The sequence below is a fragment of the Macaca mulatta genome, chromosome 12, assembly GCF_049350105.2.
Source record: "Macaca mulatta isolate MMU2019108-1 chromosome 12, T2T-MMU8v2.0, whole genome shotgun sequence".
Lineage (NCBI taxonomy): Eukaryota > Metazoa > Chordata > Mammalia > Primates > Cercopithecidae > Macaca > Macaca mulatta.
Window position 1 is genome coordinate 123,733,725 of NC_133417.1, and position 16,982 is coordinate 123,750,706.

The 16,982-nt window shown below is 39.9% G+C and overlaps 1 protein-coding gene across 6 annotated transcripts in view; it reads right to left on the reverse strand.

The window, feature by feature from the left end:
* The window catches only part of USP37 (ubiquitin specific peptidase 37), a 123,888-nt gene that overhangs the window by 51,210 nt on the left and 55,696 nt on the right, over positions 1-16,982 (reverse strand). For all 6 annotated transcript variants that reach the window (XM_028831112.2, XM_028831109.2, XM_077957565.1 and 3 more), the window contains 3 exons: positions 12,810-12,971; positions 1,797-1,928; positions 1,514-1,637 (listed from right to left, as the gene is read on the reverse strand). In XM_028831112.2, the coding sequence (XP_028686945.1) occupies positions 1,514-1,637; positions 1,797-1,928; positions 12,810-12,971 (418 nt within the window). The remainder of the gene's footprint in view (positions 1-1,513; positions 1,638-1,796; positions 1,929-12,809; positions 12,972-16,982) is intronic.

Sequence of the window (16,982 nt, forward strand, 5' to 3'; positions counted from 1 at the left end):
GAGCCAAGATCGCATCATTATATTCCAGTTTGGGTGACAGAGCAAGATTCCGTCTCAAAAGAAGAGAAAAAAACCAACAACAAAAAACAAAACAAACAAAAAATAATAGCTTATTAACATAATTTATACAGCGAAAGCCCTTGGAAGTCAGTGACACATGTGAACAACGTCAGGTTTATTCTTATAAGAATTTGGGGGGCTACATATTTTGTGAATAAAAACAAACGAGAGATTATATATTCTTAATAATTTTATGAGTTGCATTGGCATGAATGAATGAATAACTCCTCACTTTGTTAAAAAAGGTAATTTCTGCAGCTAACACAGCCCAGGTCCTTGCACTGGTAAATCAAATCTATATATTAAAATATGGTACAATACATAGAAGAGTCACATTTAGTCTTACTACAACTCCTTAGGTTTTTCTTTCTTTCCTTTTTTTTTTTTTTGAGACGGATTTTCGCTCTTGTCACACAGGCTGGAGTACAATGGCACAATCTCGGCTCACTGCAGCCTTTGCCTCCAGGGTTCAACCAATTATCCTGCATCAGCCTCCCAAGTAGCTGGGATTATAGACATGCAACGTCACGTCCAGCTAATTTTTTTGTATTTTTAGTAGAGATGGGGTTTCACCTCGTCACTCAGGCTGATCTGGAACTCCTGACCTCAGGTGATCCACCCGCCTCGGCCTCCCAAAGTGCTGGGATTACAGGCATGAGCTACCACACCCAGCCTCTCCTCAGGTTTTTCAATCTATAATGAACACACATACACAAATCTTGTTTTAAAATAAAAATCAAGAAACACACTAAAATCATGTCAAGTTCCATGATTTCTGAAATGTTATTTATTTAATTTTAATTTTTATTTTTTTGAGACGGAGTCTTGCCCTGTAGCCCAGGTTGGAGTGCAATGGTGCAATCTCAGCTCACTGCAACCTCTGCCTCCCAGGTTCAAGAGATTCTCCTGCCTCAGCCTCCTGAGTAGCTGGGATTACAGGCGTGTGCCATCACGCCCGGCTAATTTTTTTTTTTAATCTTTAGTAGAGACAAGGTTTCACCATGTTGGCCAGGCTGGTCTCGAACTCCTGACCTCGTGATCCACCTGCCTCAGCCTCCCCAAGTGCTAGGATTACAGGCATGAGCCACCGCACCCGGCCTATTTTATTTATTTTAAAAATATTTATTTTTTGAGATAGAGTCTTGTTCTGTCACCTAGGCTGTAGTGCAGTGGTATAATCTTGGCTCACAACAACCTCTGCCTCCTGGGTTCAAGTAATTCTCCTGCCTCAGCCTCCCGAGTAGCTGGGATTACAGGTGCGTGCCACCACGACTGGCTAATTTTTGTATTTTTAGTAGAGACAGGGTTTCGCCATGTTGGCCAGGCTGGTCTCAAACTCCTGACTTCAGTCACCTCAGGTGACCTGCCCACCTAGGCCTCCCAAAGTGCTGGAATTACAGACATGAGCCACTATGTCAGGTCTCTGAAACGTTTTAAAACAATTAATACTCACATTCTGCATATAACCAGAGAATCTCTCTGCTGTAGCTGAAATGGCATTTTTAACCTTCTTGAGTAAATCCTTTTTGGTCTCTGAATTACAGATATCTTTTTTAACAAGCAAGTGTGCAAAGCGTCTGGTAAAACAAAAAATACAAAGTTAGCACGACATGGCATGATATTTTAAAGAATAATTACTAATAACGGCACAGAAAATTTTTAAGTGTCTAAAATTCCATTATTCTATAATCAATGAAGTAAAAGGCTACTCAATAAGTACAGTACGTAATGATTACCTGATAAGTGCATTGAGTGGGATTTTCTTCCATGGGATACCCTGTTTAAGCAAGTCATTTGCAAATGACTGGAGTGAAAACAGAGATTGTAGAATAGCATTCATATAGCAGGTATTTCCCAAATTGGAGAAGCTGAAAATTAAAGAAATAGTGCTTTAGAAGGCAACAGGAATTCCTAAAGTATGTTCAGTATAGTAGGAGTTCTCCACTTTAACATGTTTCAGAATCACCTGGAGGGCTTGTTAAACTACATATTACTGGACCCTAACCCCAAGGTTTCTGATGCAGTAGGTTTGGATACAAATGTGTCCAAAAAAAGAAGGCACAAAAATGTCCATTTCTGACAAGTTACTAGATCATGTTGATGCTGCTGGTCTGGGGACTGTCCTTTGAGAACCACTGCATTATGACATTATAATAATAGGCCAGGCGTGGTGGCTCACGCATGTAATCCAAGTGTTTTGGGAGGCCGCGGCAGGCAGATCACTTGAGGTCAGGAGTTTGAGACCAGCCTGGCCAATATAGTGGAACACCGTCTCTACTAAAAACACAAAAATTAGCCAGGCGTGGTGGTATGCACCTGTAATCGCAGCTACTTGGAGGCTGAGGCAGGAGAATCACTTGACCCCAGGAGGCGGAGGTTGCAGTGAGCTGAGATTGTGCCATTGCAGTGAGCCTTAGCAACAGAGTGAGACTCTGTCTCAAAATAAATAAATAAATAAAAACTTAGTTTGATCTAATCGAAAAGTACACATTTTCAAAACGAATGCTAAACATGACATGACTGGGGGCTTACCTAAAGTGCTATTCATTCTTACTTATAATTTATTTTTTTCACTTAAATGTAACTTATTCATTTCTCTGAAAATGAATGCTCAGAAAAGGAACTACTGGGTCATAGAATATATGTGTTTAGGTACTGCCAAACCTTTTTCCTAAGTACAAACATATTTTAAAAACTTTTTATGCTGGGCACAATGGCTCATGCCTATAATCCCAGAACTTTGGGAGGCCGAGGCAGGTGGATCACAAGGTCAGGAGATGGATACCATCCTGGCTAACACGGTGAAACCCCGTCTCTACTAAAAATACAAAAAATTAACTGGGTGTGGAGGCACGTGCCTGTAGTCCCAGCTACTTGGGAGGCTGAGGCAGGAAAACCGCTTGAACCCAGGAGGCAAAGGGTACAGTGAGCCGAGATCACGCCACTGCACTCAAGCCTGGGCAACACAGTGAGACTATGTTTTTTAAAAAACAAACAAACAGGCCGGGCGCGGTGGCTCAAGCCTGTAATTCCAGCACTTTGGGAGGCCGAGGCGGGCGGATCACAAGGTCAGGAGATCGAGACCACAGTGAAACCCCGTCTCTACTAAAAATACAACAACAACAAAAAAAATTAGCCGGGCGCGGTGGCGGGCGCCTGTAGTCCCAGCTACTCAGGAGGCTGAGGCAGGAGAATGGCGGGAACCCAGGAGGCGGAGCTTGCAGTGAGCCGAGATCGCGCCACTGCACTCCAGCCTGGGCAACAGCGTGAGACTCCGTCTCAAAACAAACAAACAAACAAACAAACAAACAAACACTTTTTATTTAGAAATAAATTTAGACTTCCAGAAAAGATGCAAAAATCTTTACCTGTATTCACCAACTGTCATACTTCTGTAACATGCACTTCATCACTTAATATCCCTCTCTCTATATATATTTTTCTGAAACCATTTCAGAGTAAGTTGCATTTATTAAACCCCTTTAGTTCCAAATACTTTAGTGTGTATTTCATAAGACCATTCTTATAAATAACCAGTACAGTTAATTTAACTGTACAGCATCAGTAAATTTAACACTGATACAATATTCTATCTAATATACGTTCCTTAATTCAATTTTGTCAATTGATCTAAGGTTCTTTATGGCTTTTTTTCCCTCACTTAGGTACAAGATTCAGTCCAGGATCACATGATGTTTTCATGTCTCTTTAGTTTTCTTTAATCTGGAGTAAGTCCTCAGCTTTCTCTTACGTGACACTGACATTTTTTAAGAACACAGTTCTCCCTACCCCTGGGTTGTTTTATTTTTGTTTTTGAGACAGGGTCTTGCTCTGTTGTCCTGGCTGGAGTGCGGCTTACTGCAGCCTCAACCTCCCAGGCTGGAGCAATCCTCCTACCTCAGCTTCCCCACTACAAGTGTGTACCACCATGCCTGGGTACTTTTTTAATTTTTGTAGACACGGATCTCACTATGTTGCCTAGGCTGGTATTGAACTCCAGGGCTCAAGCAATCCTCCTTCCTTGGCCTCCCAAAGTGCTGGGATTACAGGCATGAGCCACTGCACCCAGCCTGTTTTTTTCTTTTCTTTTCTTTTTTTTTGAGACAAATTCTTGCTCTGTTGCCCAGGCTGGAGTGCAGTGGCATGATCTCAGTTCACTGCAACCTCTAACTCCTGGGTTCAAGCAAGTCTCATGCCTCAGCCTCCCAAATAATTAGGGTGACAGGCATGTGCCACCACACCCGGCTAATTTTTGTATTCATTTATTTTTTTTGAGACGGAGTCTTGCTCCGTCACCCAGGCTGGAGTGCAGTGGTGTGATCTTGGCTTACTGCAACTTCCGTCTTCCAGGTTCAAGCAATTCTCCTGCCTGAGCCTCCCGAGTAGCTGGGATTACAGGCGTGTACCACCAGGTCTGGCTAATTTTTTTGTATTTTTGGTAGAGGTTTCCTCATGTTGACCAGGTTTGTCTTGAACTTCTGACCTCAAGTGATCCGCCCACCTTTGCCTCCCAAAGTGTTAGGATTACAAGCATGAGCCACCATGCCCAGCCTGTATTTTTAATAGAGAGGGTTTTCCCCATGTTGACCAGGCTGGTCTCGAACTCCTGACATCAAGCGATTCACCTGCCTCGGCCTCCCAGAGTGCTGGGATTACAGGCGTGAGACACTTCACCTGAGCTAGCCTTATTTTTAATAGAACTTCCGTCATACTGGGTTTGCTGTTTCCTCATGATGAGATTCAGGTCAAACTGGAAGAGCACATGAGCAAACAGTGATACCATGTCATCCTTTTTTTTTTTTTTTTTTGAGAGCTTGTTTGGAGGTTCTAGCAGGGGAGTGCAGCTACTTGTATACCCTTGACTGAAGACCAGTCCTCCTCTATTGGGGGTGGTCATCCTCTTTGACTGAGCATGCAGGTTTGGGATGGACACACGTGGGGTGGTGAGGGAGGAAGGGGATACCCGCCGAGCCAGTCAGATCAGCCAAATCAACCCTGGTGGACAATGGGGTGACAGAGGTCACAGCCAGATCGCCCTCACATCCAATCCTTTTTTTTTTTTTGAGAGGGTCTCATTCTGTTGCCCAGGCTAGAGCACAGTGGCACAATCTTGGCTCCCTGAAGGCTCGACCTTCCTGGACTGAGACGATCCCACCTCAGCTTCCTGAGTAGCTGGGACCACAAATGTGCGCCATCATGCCAGGCTAATTTGGTATTTTTTTGTAGAGACAGAATTTCATCATGTTACCCAGGCTGGTTTTGAACTCCTGGGCTCAAGCAATCTGCCTGCCTTGACCTCCCAAAGTGCTGAGATTACAGGTGTGAGCCACATGTCTAGGGGTTACTGTATCCTAAGGGTATTACATCCAGGAATACATGATATTCCTGTGTTGCCCATGGGTGATGTCAATTTTGAGTACCTGAGAGAACTACTGTTTTTGCTTCTGCCTATGAGGAAGTATGAGAGTCTGTAATTACCTTCCTACTATAAACAATGAGAAAACTGGACAAAATAGAGAAAACAGCTATTTGCAGATACCAGACAATAGGCAGCACAAAACGGTGATCCATAAGACAAGGAAAACAAATGATGTGAGCCCTACTATTACCCAGATTTTCTGTCTGGAGGCAATTTGTGAACTGCAATTCAGGGAGCACACAAACAGAGCCCAGAAATCTTATCAAGTTGAGCTGAGAGAAACGAGTTCGAAAAGCTGAGGTTGCTGAGATTTCTGGGACAGAGTACTTGAGAGGAGGGAACTGAGCAAAGGAAAAGCTCCAGAAATCTGCATAGCGGTCTGCTTGAATATTTGGCTGAATACCAACGTGTGTATGCAGAGTGAAACTCAGTCTTCTTGACACTAATCAAGAACAACTTCAAGGAAAAGAATATTTACTGTGGAGCTATTGGCCAAACAACTCCCAGAACTCATGCAGGGACTAAAATTCCACCAGTTTGAATTTCCACCAGTCAGAGTAGCGAGACCTAGATGAATTCACAGTGTTAACAGAGACCCCAAACGAACTACGTTTTAGGAAACGAAGCAAATTAGCCTTAGAGTAAAGGATACTCTATATTCAAAAAGAACTTAAGCAGATCACACAGCTGAGAAAGAAGAAAAAAAAAACAGAAATTAAAAAAAAGAACTTAAACCGGAGTTTCAAAACAATCAAAACCACTGCAGATAAGAATATTAAAACGACTACTTAAAATATGCTCTACATGATCAAGAATGGAAAGGAAATCATAAACATAATGAGAAAAGTGGAAGATTTTTTAAAGACTCAAATTAAACTTTTAGAGATGAAAACTGCAATATTTAAAATGAAAATTTCACTTGATGGGATTAATAGCATATTAGACACTGTAGAAGGAAATATCAGTGAACCTGAAGACACAGCAACAGAACAGATTCCCACTAACCTGTGGGACGATATCAAATACGATTATATTTATATCAAATATAATTGGAATCCAGAGCAGGGAAGAGTCAGAAAAAAAAATCTAAAAAAAATCGATAAAAACGTTCAAAATCTGATAAAAACCCACAGATCCAAGAAGCTCAACAAATCCCAAGTGAGATAAACATGAATCAAAATGAAGCCCATCAAAATAAAACTGCTAAAAATTAGCAACAAAGAGAAAATATTGAAAAGCAGTCAGAAAAAACTGTCCTAGCGCCTTCAGGCAAAAAGATTAAATCACTTACAAGGGCAGAAGAATTAGACTGGCATCTTATTTCTGAAAAGCAAATACAAAGCAAGGTAACAGTCAAGTAGCATTATAAGAAACCCAAGGAAAGAAAGCATGACCCAAGGATTTTGGGTCCGAACTATTTTTCAAGTATCCAAGCTAGAGAAAAAATTTTGAATATGCAAGAACTAGGGAAACAAAGTACATAATTATAAAGTTAAGACTAAAACAAGATTAAGACCATAGGCTTCTAGTCAGAAATTATACAAAACAGAAGACAAAGAAAATATATCTTTAAAATACTGAAAGAAACACGCTATCAAGTTAGAGTTCTATATAAGCTAGATTTCTAGATCCAATGGAAATATCTTTTAAAATTAAAAGTAAAATCCTTTTTCTGACAAACAGAATCTGAGAATACTTGCTGCCAGGAGACATGCACTGTAAGAAATGTTAAAACGACATTCTTCACTCAGAAGGAAAAATGATACCAGATAGAAACTCGGATCTGCACAAAAGAATAAAGAGCACTTAAAATGGGAAATCATGTGGGAAAATACAAAATACATTTCTGTCTCATCTTTTAATTTCTTTAAATACTACTGGACTGTTTAAAGTAAAAAAAAAAAAACACCAAATAATACACTTTAAATAGGTAACTACATGGTACATGAATTAGTAAGGCTGTAAAAAAGACATAACTACGTATTGTGGGATGTGTAACATACATAGAAGTAAAATGGGCTGGGCACGGTGGCTCATGCCTGTAATCCCAACACTCTGGGAGGCCGAGGTGGGCAGATCACTTGAGGTCGGGAGTTCGAGACCAGCTTGACCAATATGGAGAAACCCCGTCTCTACTAAAAATACAAAATCAGCCAGGCATGGTAGTGCATGCCTATAATCCCAGCTACTCTGGAGGCTGAGGCAGGAGAACTGCTTGAACCTGGGAGGCGGAGGCTGCAGTGAGCTGAGATCACGCCATTGCACTCCAGCCTGGGCAACAAGAGCAAAACTCCATATAAAAAGAAAAAGAAAAAGAAAAAGAAAAAGAAGTAAAATGTATGATAATAATATAAATGGTGTGGGGTGGGAGGCAATAATAGAGATAAAATGAACACAAAGGAAAGAAAGAAAAGAGAAACAAGTAACCAAGGACAGATGGAATAAATAGAAAACAATTAGCAAGATGGTGGACTTAAATTCAGCCTTATCCATAATTGTGAAAAATGTTAATGGTCTAAGTACTTCAACTATCAATTTAGACTGGATGATCTAATCATAAAAATGTGGAGTCACTATTCATATAAGACACAGTAGACTTCAGAAAAATATTATCAGGGATAAAAATATTATCAGGGATAATAAAAATATTATCAGGGATAAAAAATATTATCAGGGATAACAATAGAGAGGTCAGTTCATTAAGATGTAATTAATATAATCCTAAATGTGTATGTGCCAAAAACAAAGCTATAAAATACATAAAGTAAAAACTGACAGAACCGGAAGGAGAAATATACAGGTTTCTGGCCTAACATACAAATTTCTGACCTAAGTTATACTTTATTGGGTATCAGGACTGCAGCCTCTGATTTCTTAATTGTTTTCATTAAATAATCTCTCCTTCCCTTTATTATAATACTTTTTGAATTACTGTTCTACGTATATTTCTGGTATGCAGCACAGAGTTCAGTTTTGCTTTGCAAGACAGTTTTAGACTATTTTTACATTGCTGTTAACCCCTTTATCATAAATTTTTAAAACCATCTAGCCTGCCCATTTTATTATTTTATGTTAGAGACAAGGTCTTGCTCTGTCACTTAGGCTGGAGTGCAGTGGTACGATCATAGCTCACTGTAACTGTAAACTCCTTGGCTCAAGCGATCCTCCAGCCTCAGTCTCCCCAGTAGCTGGGATTAAAGACATGTACCACCATGTTGGGATAATTTTTTATTTTATTTTATTATTTGTAGAGAAAGGGTCTTGCTATGTGGCCCAGGCTGGTCTTGAATTCCTAGCCTCAAGTGACCCCCCATTTCGGCCTCCCAAAGCGCTAGGATTACACATGTGGGCCACTGTGCCTAGCCTAGCCTGCCCATTTTATTTATTTATTTATTTTTGTAGAGACAGGGTCTTACTATGTTGCCCAGGCTGGTCTTGAACTGTCAAGCTCAAGTGATCCTTCCAACTTGGCTTCCCAAAGTGTTGGGATTACAGGCGTGAGCCATTGCACTCAGCCCATTCATTTTAAATGGTATCCTTTGACTCACACCTATTACTTTATGAAACAGTCAACTACATTATTCTACTTTCTTCCTCCTCTCTCTTCGCCCATTTTCTTTTAGTTGCAATCTTACTACTTTACCAGAAAAAAAAAATTTGGGGGGAAATAGTGTCTCACTTTGTCACTCAAGCTATAGTGCAGTGGTGCGACCACAGTTTGCTGTGGCCTCGACCTCCCAGGCTCAAGCAATCCTCCCACCTCAGCCTCCCAAGCAGATGGAACTACAGGTGTGCACAACCACACTCAGCTAAATTTTTTTTTGTATTTTTTGTAGAGACGTGGTTTTTCTGTGTTTCCCAGGCTGGTCTCGAACTCCTGAGCTCAAGTGATCTGCCTACCTCAGACTCCCAAAGTGCTGCGATTACAGGTGTTAGCCATCATGCCCAGCTGACATAATGTTTATATACCATTCTATGTATTCTCACCATTGTTTGTCTTAGTTCTATAACTGAATATATGAAATGTTCATCATTTATGCTTTTGTCAATGTTTCTCCAGTTACTCTTGGATGCATGAAGCTCATTTTCTGTACAGTCCTCAGAAAGAGCAAATGTGTGTATAGTATTCCAAGTTCTTATACTTCAAACTTTTTTTCTCTAGCTTACATATTTGACATCTTGGCTTGGCATGAAATATTTGTTTCACGCCTCCTTCCATCGAGTTTTTTGAAAATGATGTTAATGTTATCCTGCTCTGCATGATGATTTTGAGAAGTCTGATGCCAGTCTATTTCTGTTGCCCTTGTAAATTATTTCATCTTTTTGATTAAGGAACTGAGGATTTTCCTTGTCTTTAAAGTCTAATAGTTGTACTAAGATTTGTCTTGATTATTCTAGGTCAATTTTCCAGATACTTGGAAAACTCTTTCAATATATAGATTCAAGACTTTTATTTCAGTGAAGTTTTCTTGGATTATAGTTGTTTTGTTGTTTTTTTTTTAGACAAGGTCTCGTTCTCTGATCTCCCAGGCTGAAGTGCAGTGGACTATCATGGCTCACTGCAGCCTTGACCTCCTGGGCTCAAGCAACTCTCCTGCCTCAGTCCCCCGAGTATCTGGGACCATAGGTGCACGCCACCAAGCCCAGCTAATTTTTGTACTTTTTGTAGAGATGGGGTTTCGCTATGTTGCCCAGATTGGTCTCGAATTCCTGGGCTCAAGAGATCTAGCCACCTCTGCCTCCCAAAGTGATGGTATAACAGGCATGAGTCACCATGCCAGCAGGATTATAGTTTTTTAACACTACTTCTGTCTCAATGCTTTGGTCTTCTTCTTCTGGGACACTAATTATATGTAATATGGGTGTATTCTTTGCCTTTTTCTAATTCAACTACTTTCTTTCTGGCTTTTTTTTTTTGAGATGGAGTGTCACTCTGTCACTCAGGTTGGAGTGCAGTGGCACAATCTCAGCTCATTGCAACCTCCGCCTCCTGTGTTCAAGAAATTCTCCTGCCTCAGCCTCCTGAGTAGCTGGGATTATGGGCACACGCCCCCATGTCTGGCTAATTTTTGTATTTTTAGTAGAGACAGAGTTTCAACATACTGGTCAGGTTGGTCTCGAACTCCTGACCTCAGGCGATCCACCCACCCCCAAAAGTTCTGGGATTACAGGGATGAGCCACCATGCCTGGCCCTTTCTGGTTTTTTATATTTCTTCTTCTTTTTTTTTTCTTTTCCGACTTTCCTTTTTAAAGCCCATTTTCATTTGAAATTATTTTCACTTGGGTATCTTCAATTTAAAACTTCATTTTCAATATACCTTTCCTTCTCCATCTTTTCTGGGTTCAAGTATTTGTCATTTCATTTATTCTTGCTTGTCCATTGTGATCCTTAGTTTGAATCTTTTTTTTTTTTTTCTTTTTGAGACAGAGTTTTGCTCAAAAATGTTATTTCTTTTTTTTTTTTTTTTTTGAGACGGAGTCTCACGCTGTTGCCCAGGCTGGAGTGCAGTGGCGCGATCTCGGCTCACTGCAAGCTCCGCCTCCTGGGTTCAGGCCATTCTCCTGCCTCAGCCTCCTGAGTAACTAGGACTACAGGCGCCCGCCACCGCGCCCGGCTAATTTTTTTTTTTGTATTTTTAGTAGAGACGGGGTTTCACTGTGGTCTTGATCTCCTGACCTTGTGATCCGCCCGCCTCGGCCTCCCAAAGTGCTGGGATTACAGGCTTGAGCCACCGCGCCCGGCCAAAAATGTTATTTCTAGAGATGGGTATAGGTACTATACAGAAACGAAAGAAACACTGGAGGAGCCTAGAGCACCAAGGGTGGCAACTCACAAGGCTCTGAAGAGTCTGAAGGAGGTGAATAACAGAAACCACAAGTAAACTAAAAAATATACAAGAGAAGGCAATAGGAAAATGAAACAAGTAAGATCAGGGTAGACAGAGACAAAGACCCAGATGAAGAACGGTTATGAAATGGGATAGATAAGACCAATATAAAATGTTGTCTGGTTAGGAGGCAGCAAGATAACTGAGGTAGAACAATTAGAATGAAGAACAAAGGAAATTAAGCATTTGACTGGAAAGCAAACATCATAGAAGAAAGAGTAGAAAAGATGAAGATTAGAGAAAGCAACAGGTAAGCAGAAAGGAGAGTGAATTGTTTTCACTGCAAATTTTATGATGTTTTCTGCAAACATATGAAGCATATAAACTACTATGAATAAGCCATTTGGCATATATCACTTGTTCAAGTAATGTTGTAAGTTTAAAGCTGGTGTAAAAGCAGTACTTTGAGTGAGATTAAAAACAAATAAGTTGATAGGTTATGAGAGAGCAGTTTGGGAAAAATAATTAAAAATTTCAAACTGCCTTCCGTAGTCTTAATCCCTAACAATTTTACTTCCAATATTTTATCCTATAGAAAAGTTCCAACAAGCAGTAAAAACATACATATGTGTATAACAATGTTCATTCTAGCTTGAATTATATTTGGAAAAAAGGGAAACCTAAATGCACACTTACGTGGTTGAAAGTTCTGTATTAACATACAAGGGTGCCAAGATTAATGTGCAGTGAAAAAGATAACAGAGAAGCAATATAGCATAGTGATTAAGAATGCAATTGGAGCATAACTGCCCGGATTTACTACTGACTATATCACTTTGAGCAAGTTAATTAACTTTCCTAAGTCTTACTTTATTCATAAAACCAGACTTTTAATATATCTATCTCAAAGACTTGTTGCGAAGATTTAAAAGAAAAAAAATCAATTTAAACACTTAGCAGACAGTATCTGGCACACAATAAATACTTTAGGTAACAGCGCTACTGGCCAGGCACAGTGGCTCATGCTTGTAATCCCAGCACTTTGGGAGGCTGAGGAGAGAGGATTGCTTGAGGCCAGGAATTCTACCAACCTGCAACATAGTGAGATTCCCATTTCTATTAAAAAATAAAAATAAAAAAGATAGCTACTATAATTACTACAGTTATTATACTATGATCTCCTTCTTGTGTTTAATAAATATATAACCATGAAGAAACTAGGGAAAATATATAAAAAGCGTTGAAAGTATCTCAGCCGCAGAATGAAGTGTAACGGGTTGGAAAATACACATTTTCTTATATATTCCAAAGTTCTAAAATTGTTCGGCGAATAGAAAATGAAGTTAACATTACTTATGGATGTAACAAAACTTTAATAAGTGATCTAATTTCTAAATATTTTAGAACTTTAATGTGACTCCTTTAATTATGTTTTACACCAAAGCACACTTCTATTGAATCACTTTATAAAAAAGAAAGTAAAATGAAAGAATTAACCTACCCCTGCAGTTGCTGCTGTTGGTGAGAAGAAAGGGGCACTCTTGGTTTATTCCAGCCAGTGTAATCCTGGTTACACCTCAGTTTTTTAACAGAAAGAGGAGCTGGCTGAGGAAGAAATCCCAAACTTCTTTTGGCAGAGGGAGTCTGGCTTGAAACATTAGTCCTATAAAAAAGCATAAATAATGAAGAAGCAAAATAAATTTTTGAATACTACTATTTTCCCTGAATAGATTAAGAGAAGTCAATGTTTAAGGAAAAAAATCTTGAATTTAGGGAAATATCAGTAATAATGATCACTTAAGGGAAAACTCTACAAACGTAAACTAGCAAATCTGTTCCTACACAGAGAGGGTTATAATACATAACATATTTAATCTACAACCAAAATAATCCATGTGAATAGCCTGAAAAAGAAAACAATACATATAGTTTCACTGTTATCCATTTTGTGGATACTACATTAGTTTACCTAGTCTTGGACAGACTTACAGTATACTTTTTCCACTGTTACAAATAATATAACAAATATTCTTACCCAATCTCCTTGAGAAATTCCTCTAGTTTATATGCATAGAAGTGAAAATGTTAGAGGTATTTTCAATCTTCATTTTTAATTTTTCGAGATATGGTGATTATTTTCCAAAAAGGCTGCACCAGTTTATACTTCAAACAACAGTGACTTTCCATTTCCTCATATGATTACATTACTTACTATTATCAGTTTTAATTTTTTTGCTGGGTCCAGTGGCTCACGCCTGTAAGCCCAGTACTTTGGGAGGCCGAGGTGGGCAGATCGCTTGAGCTCAGGAGTTTGAGACCAGCTTGGGCAACCTGGTGAAACTCCATCTCTACCAAAAATGCAAGAAAATTAGCCAGGCATGGTGGGGAGGATCTGTAGTCACAGCTACTTGGGAGACTGAGGTGGGCAGACTGATTGAGCCTGGGAGGCAGAGGTTGCAGTGAGCCAAGATCGCGCCACTACACTCCAACCTGGGTGACAAAGTGAGAAGGCATCTCCAAAAAAAAAAAAAAAAAAAAAAAAGGTTTTAATTTTTACCAATAAAGAGACACTTGATTTCACTGTTATTTGATTTTGCACTGTCCTGATTACTACTGAAATGAACATATTCATATAGTTGTTTACTCTTTTCTGAATTGCTTTCCTATACTCTTATAGTAGGTTCCTTTTTTTTTGAGACAAAGTCTTGCTCTGTCACCCAGTCTGTAGAGCAGTGGCGTGATCTCAGTTCACTGCAACCTCCATCTCCCGGTTTCAAGCAAGTCTCGTGCCTCAGCCTCCCAATCCCAAGTAGCTGGGATTATAGTTGTGCACCACCATGGCCAGCTAATTTTTTTGTCTGTTTGTTTTTGTTTTGAAATGAAGTTTCACTCTTGTTGCCCAAGCTGGCGTGCAATGGTGTGGTTTCGGGTCACTGCCACCTCCGCCTCCCGGGTTTAACTGATTCTCCTGCTTCAGCCTCCCAAGTAGCTGGGATTACAGGTGCGTGCCACCACACCTGGCTAATTTTTTGTATTTTTAGTAGAAACGGGGTTTCACCATGTTAGGCAGGCTGGTCTCAAACTCCTGACCTCAGGTGACCTGCCTGCCTTGGCCTCCCAGTGTGCTGGGATTACAGGCGTGAGCCACCATGCCCGGCCTAATTTTTTGTATTTTAGTAGAGAAGGGGTTTCACCATGTTGCTGAGCCCGGTCTCAAACTCCTGAGCTCAGGCAATTTGCTCGCCTCAGCCTCCCAAAGTGCTAGGATTACAGGTGTGAGCCACTGCATCTGGCCCACATTCTAATTTTAATATTTTTATACTGTGAAATTTATCAATTTTTAAAATCTCGTTTAAGATCTTTGTATTTGTATTTTGTTTAAGAAATCATCTTGTGGCCGGGCGCAGTGGCTCACGCCTGTAATCCCAGCACTTTGGGAGGCCGAGGCGGGTGGATCACAAGGTCAGGAGATAGAGACCATCCTGGCTAACACGGTGAAACCCCGTCTCCACTAAAAATACAAAAAATTAGCCGGGTGTGGTGGCGAGCACCTATAGTCCCAGCTACTTGGGAGGCTGAGACAGGAGAATGGTGTGAACCCAGGAGTGGAGCCTGCAGTGAGCCGAGATCATGCCACTGCACTCCATCATGGGTGACAGAGCGAGACTCCATCTCAAAAAAAAAAAAAATTATCTTGTACCGTAAAAGCACAGAAATTTTTTCCTGTATTTTCTCTTAACAGTTAAATTTTGCTTTCCCTTCTATTTAGGTCTTCAGTACAGTTATAAGTGTCTTTTTCTGTATGTTGTGAGGCATACTTTTCTAAAAGATTTACTTTTCTATAAGGCAAACCAATTGCTCCCAAATTACTGATTGTCTGGGCCATGTGTTTGTTGCTGTTTGGTTTTTTACCTAAAAAAAATTTGTAGGTCAGGCACAGTGGCTTATGCCTGTAACCCCAACACTCTGGGAAGCTGAAGCAGGAGCATCAGGAGTTTGAAACCAGCCTGGTCAACATATCAAAACACTGTCTCTATTATTTTAAAATTAAGGCTGGGTGCAGTGGCTCACACCTGTAAACCCAGCACTTTGGGAGGCTGAGGCAGGCGCATCACCTGAGGTCAGGAGTTTGAGAACAGCCTGGCCAATATGGAGAAACCCTGTCTCTACTAAAAATACAAAAATTAGCCAGGCGTAGTGGTGCACGCCTGTAGTCCCAGCTACTTTGGAGGTTGAGGCAGGAGAACTGCTTGAACTTGGGAGACGGAGGTTGCAGTGAGCTGAGATCACGCCACTGCACTCCAGCCCGGGGGCAGAGAGAGTCCGTCTCAAAAAAAATAAAAAAAGTTAAAAATTAAAAATAAATTGTGAAATAGAATACTCATATGGGAAAAGTGTATAAAAATCAAATGTGGAGCGTAATAAATTTTCATAAAACAAACACTTGTGTAAACAACCTTATTATTGTCTAAACCCCAAGTTCCCCTTCCAAGTACAACGCTGCATTCCTCTAACCTAAAAGTTAGCATTATCTAATAGTTTTATCCCTTACTGCAAACCCCTAAATATTGTACTTTGGATAATATGTGATGTATCTATTTTCATCTTGTTTACAATCTTTCTGCATCTTTACATTGTAGTTGTTTCTGTTTTACATAGCACATACATTTTCTTCTTACATTAAATCCTGTATATCTCTTTAATTGGAATATTTAGTATATATTCATATAAATTTTATATAAATTTAGTATATCATATCAGTAATGTCAGTACTGATTTATTTCTTGAATTTTATGATGAATTTACTATTTGTTCTACATGTACTATGTTCCTTTTTTTCTTCTTTATGCCTTCTTTTAGAATGTTTGACTATTTATTTCATTGTCTCCCCTCTGTTAGTCTGGAAATAATATAGGCTTTTATATATAATATATTTTATATTGTATACATTTATATATATTTTTTAACAGATAGGGTATTGGTCTGTCACCTGGCTGGAGTGCAATGGCACAGTCATAGTTCACTGTAGCCTTTAACTCCTGGGCTCAAGCATTCCTCCCACCTCAACTTCCCAAGTAGCTGGGACTATAGGCATGCACCACTATGTCTGGCTAATTTTTATATATTTTTTGAAGAGATGGGGTCCCGCTATGTTGACCAGGCTAGTCTCAAATTTCTGGACTCAAGTGATTCTCTCATCTTGGCCTCCCCAAGTGCTAGGATTACAGGCGTGAGCCAACCATGCCCGGTCTGGAACTTTAATGGATGTCCTAAAAATTATATTATGCATTAAAAATAAAAACAACTTTATTTTAGTATAGTTGACATACTATAAAATGCACACATTTAAAGTGTATAACTTTAAGTTCTGACACATATACACTCATGAAATCATCACCAGAATTAAGATAGTGAACATATCTATTACTCCCAAAAGTATCCTGGTGCCCGTTTGTATCCCTCCCTCCCACTCCTCTCTGCCTGTGACCTTGTCTCCATGGCAACTACTGATTTGTTTTCTGTCACTATAGATTACATTTTCTTTTTTTTTTTTTTTGAGACAGAGTTTCGCTCTTTTTGCCCAGGCTGGAGTGCAATGGCGCGATCTCGGCTCACTGCAACCTCCGCCTCCCAGGCTCAAGAAATCCTCCCACTTCAGCCTCCCAAGTAGCTG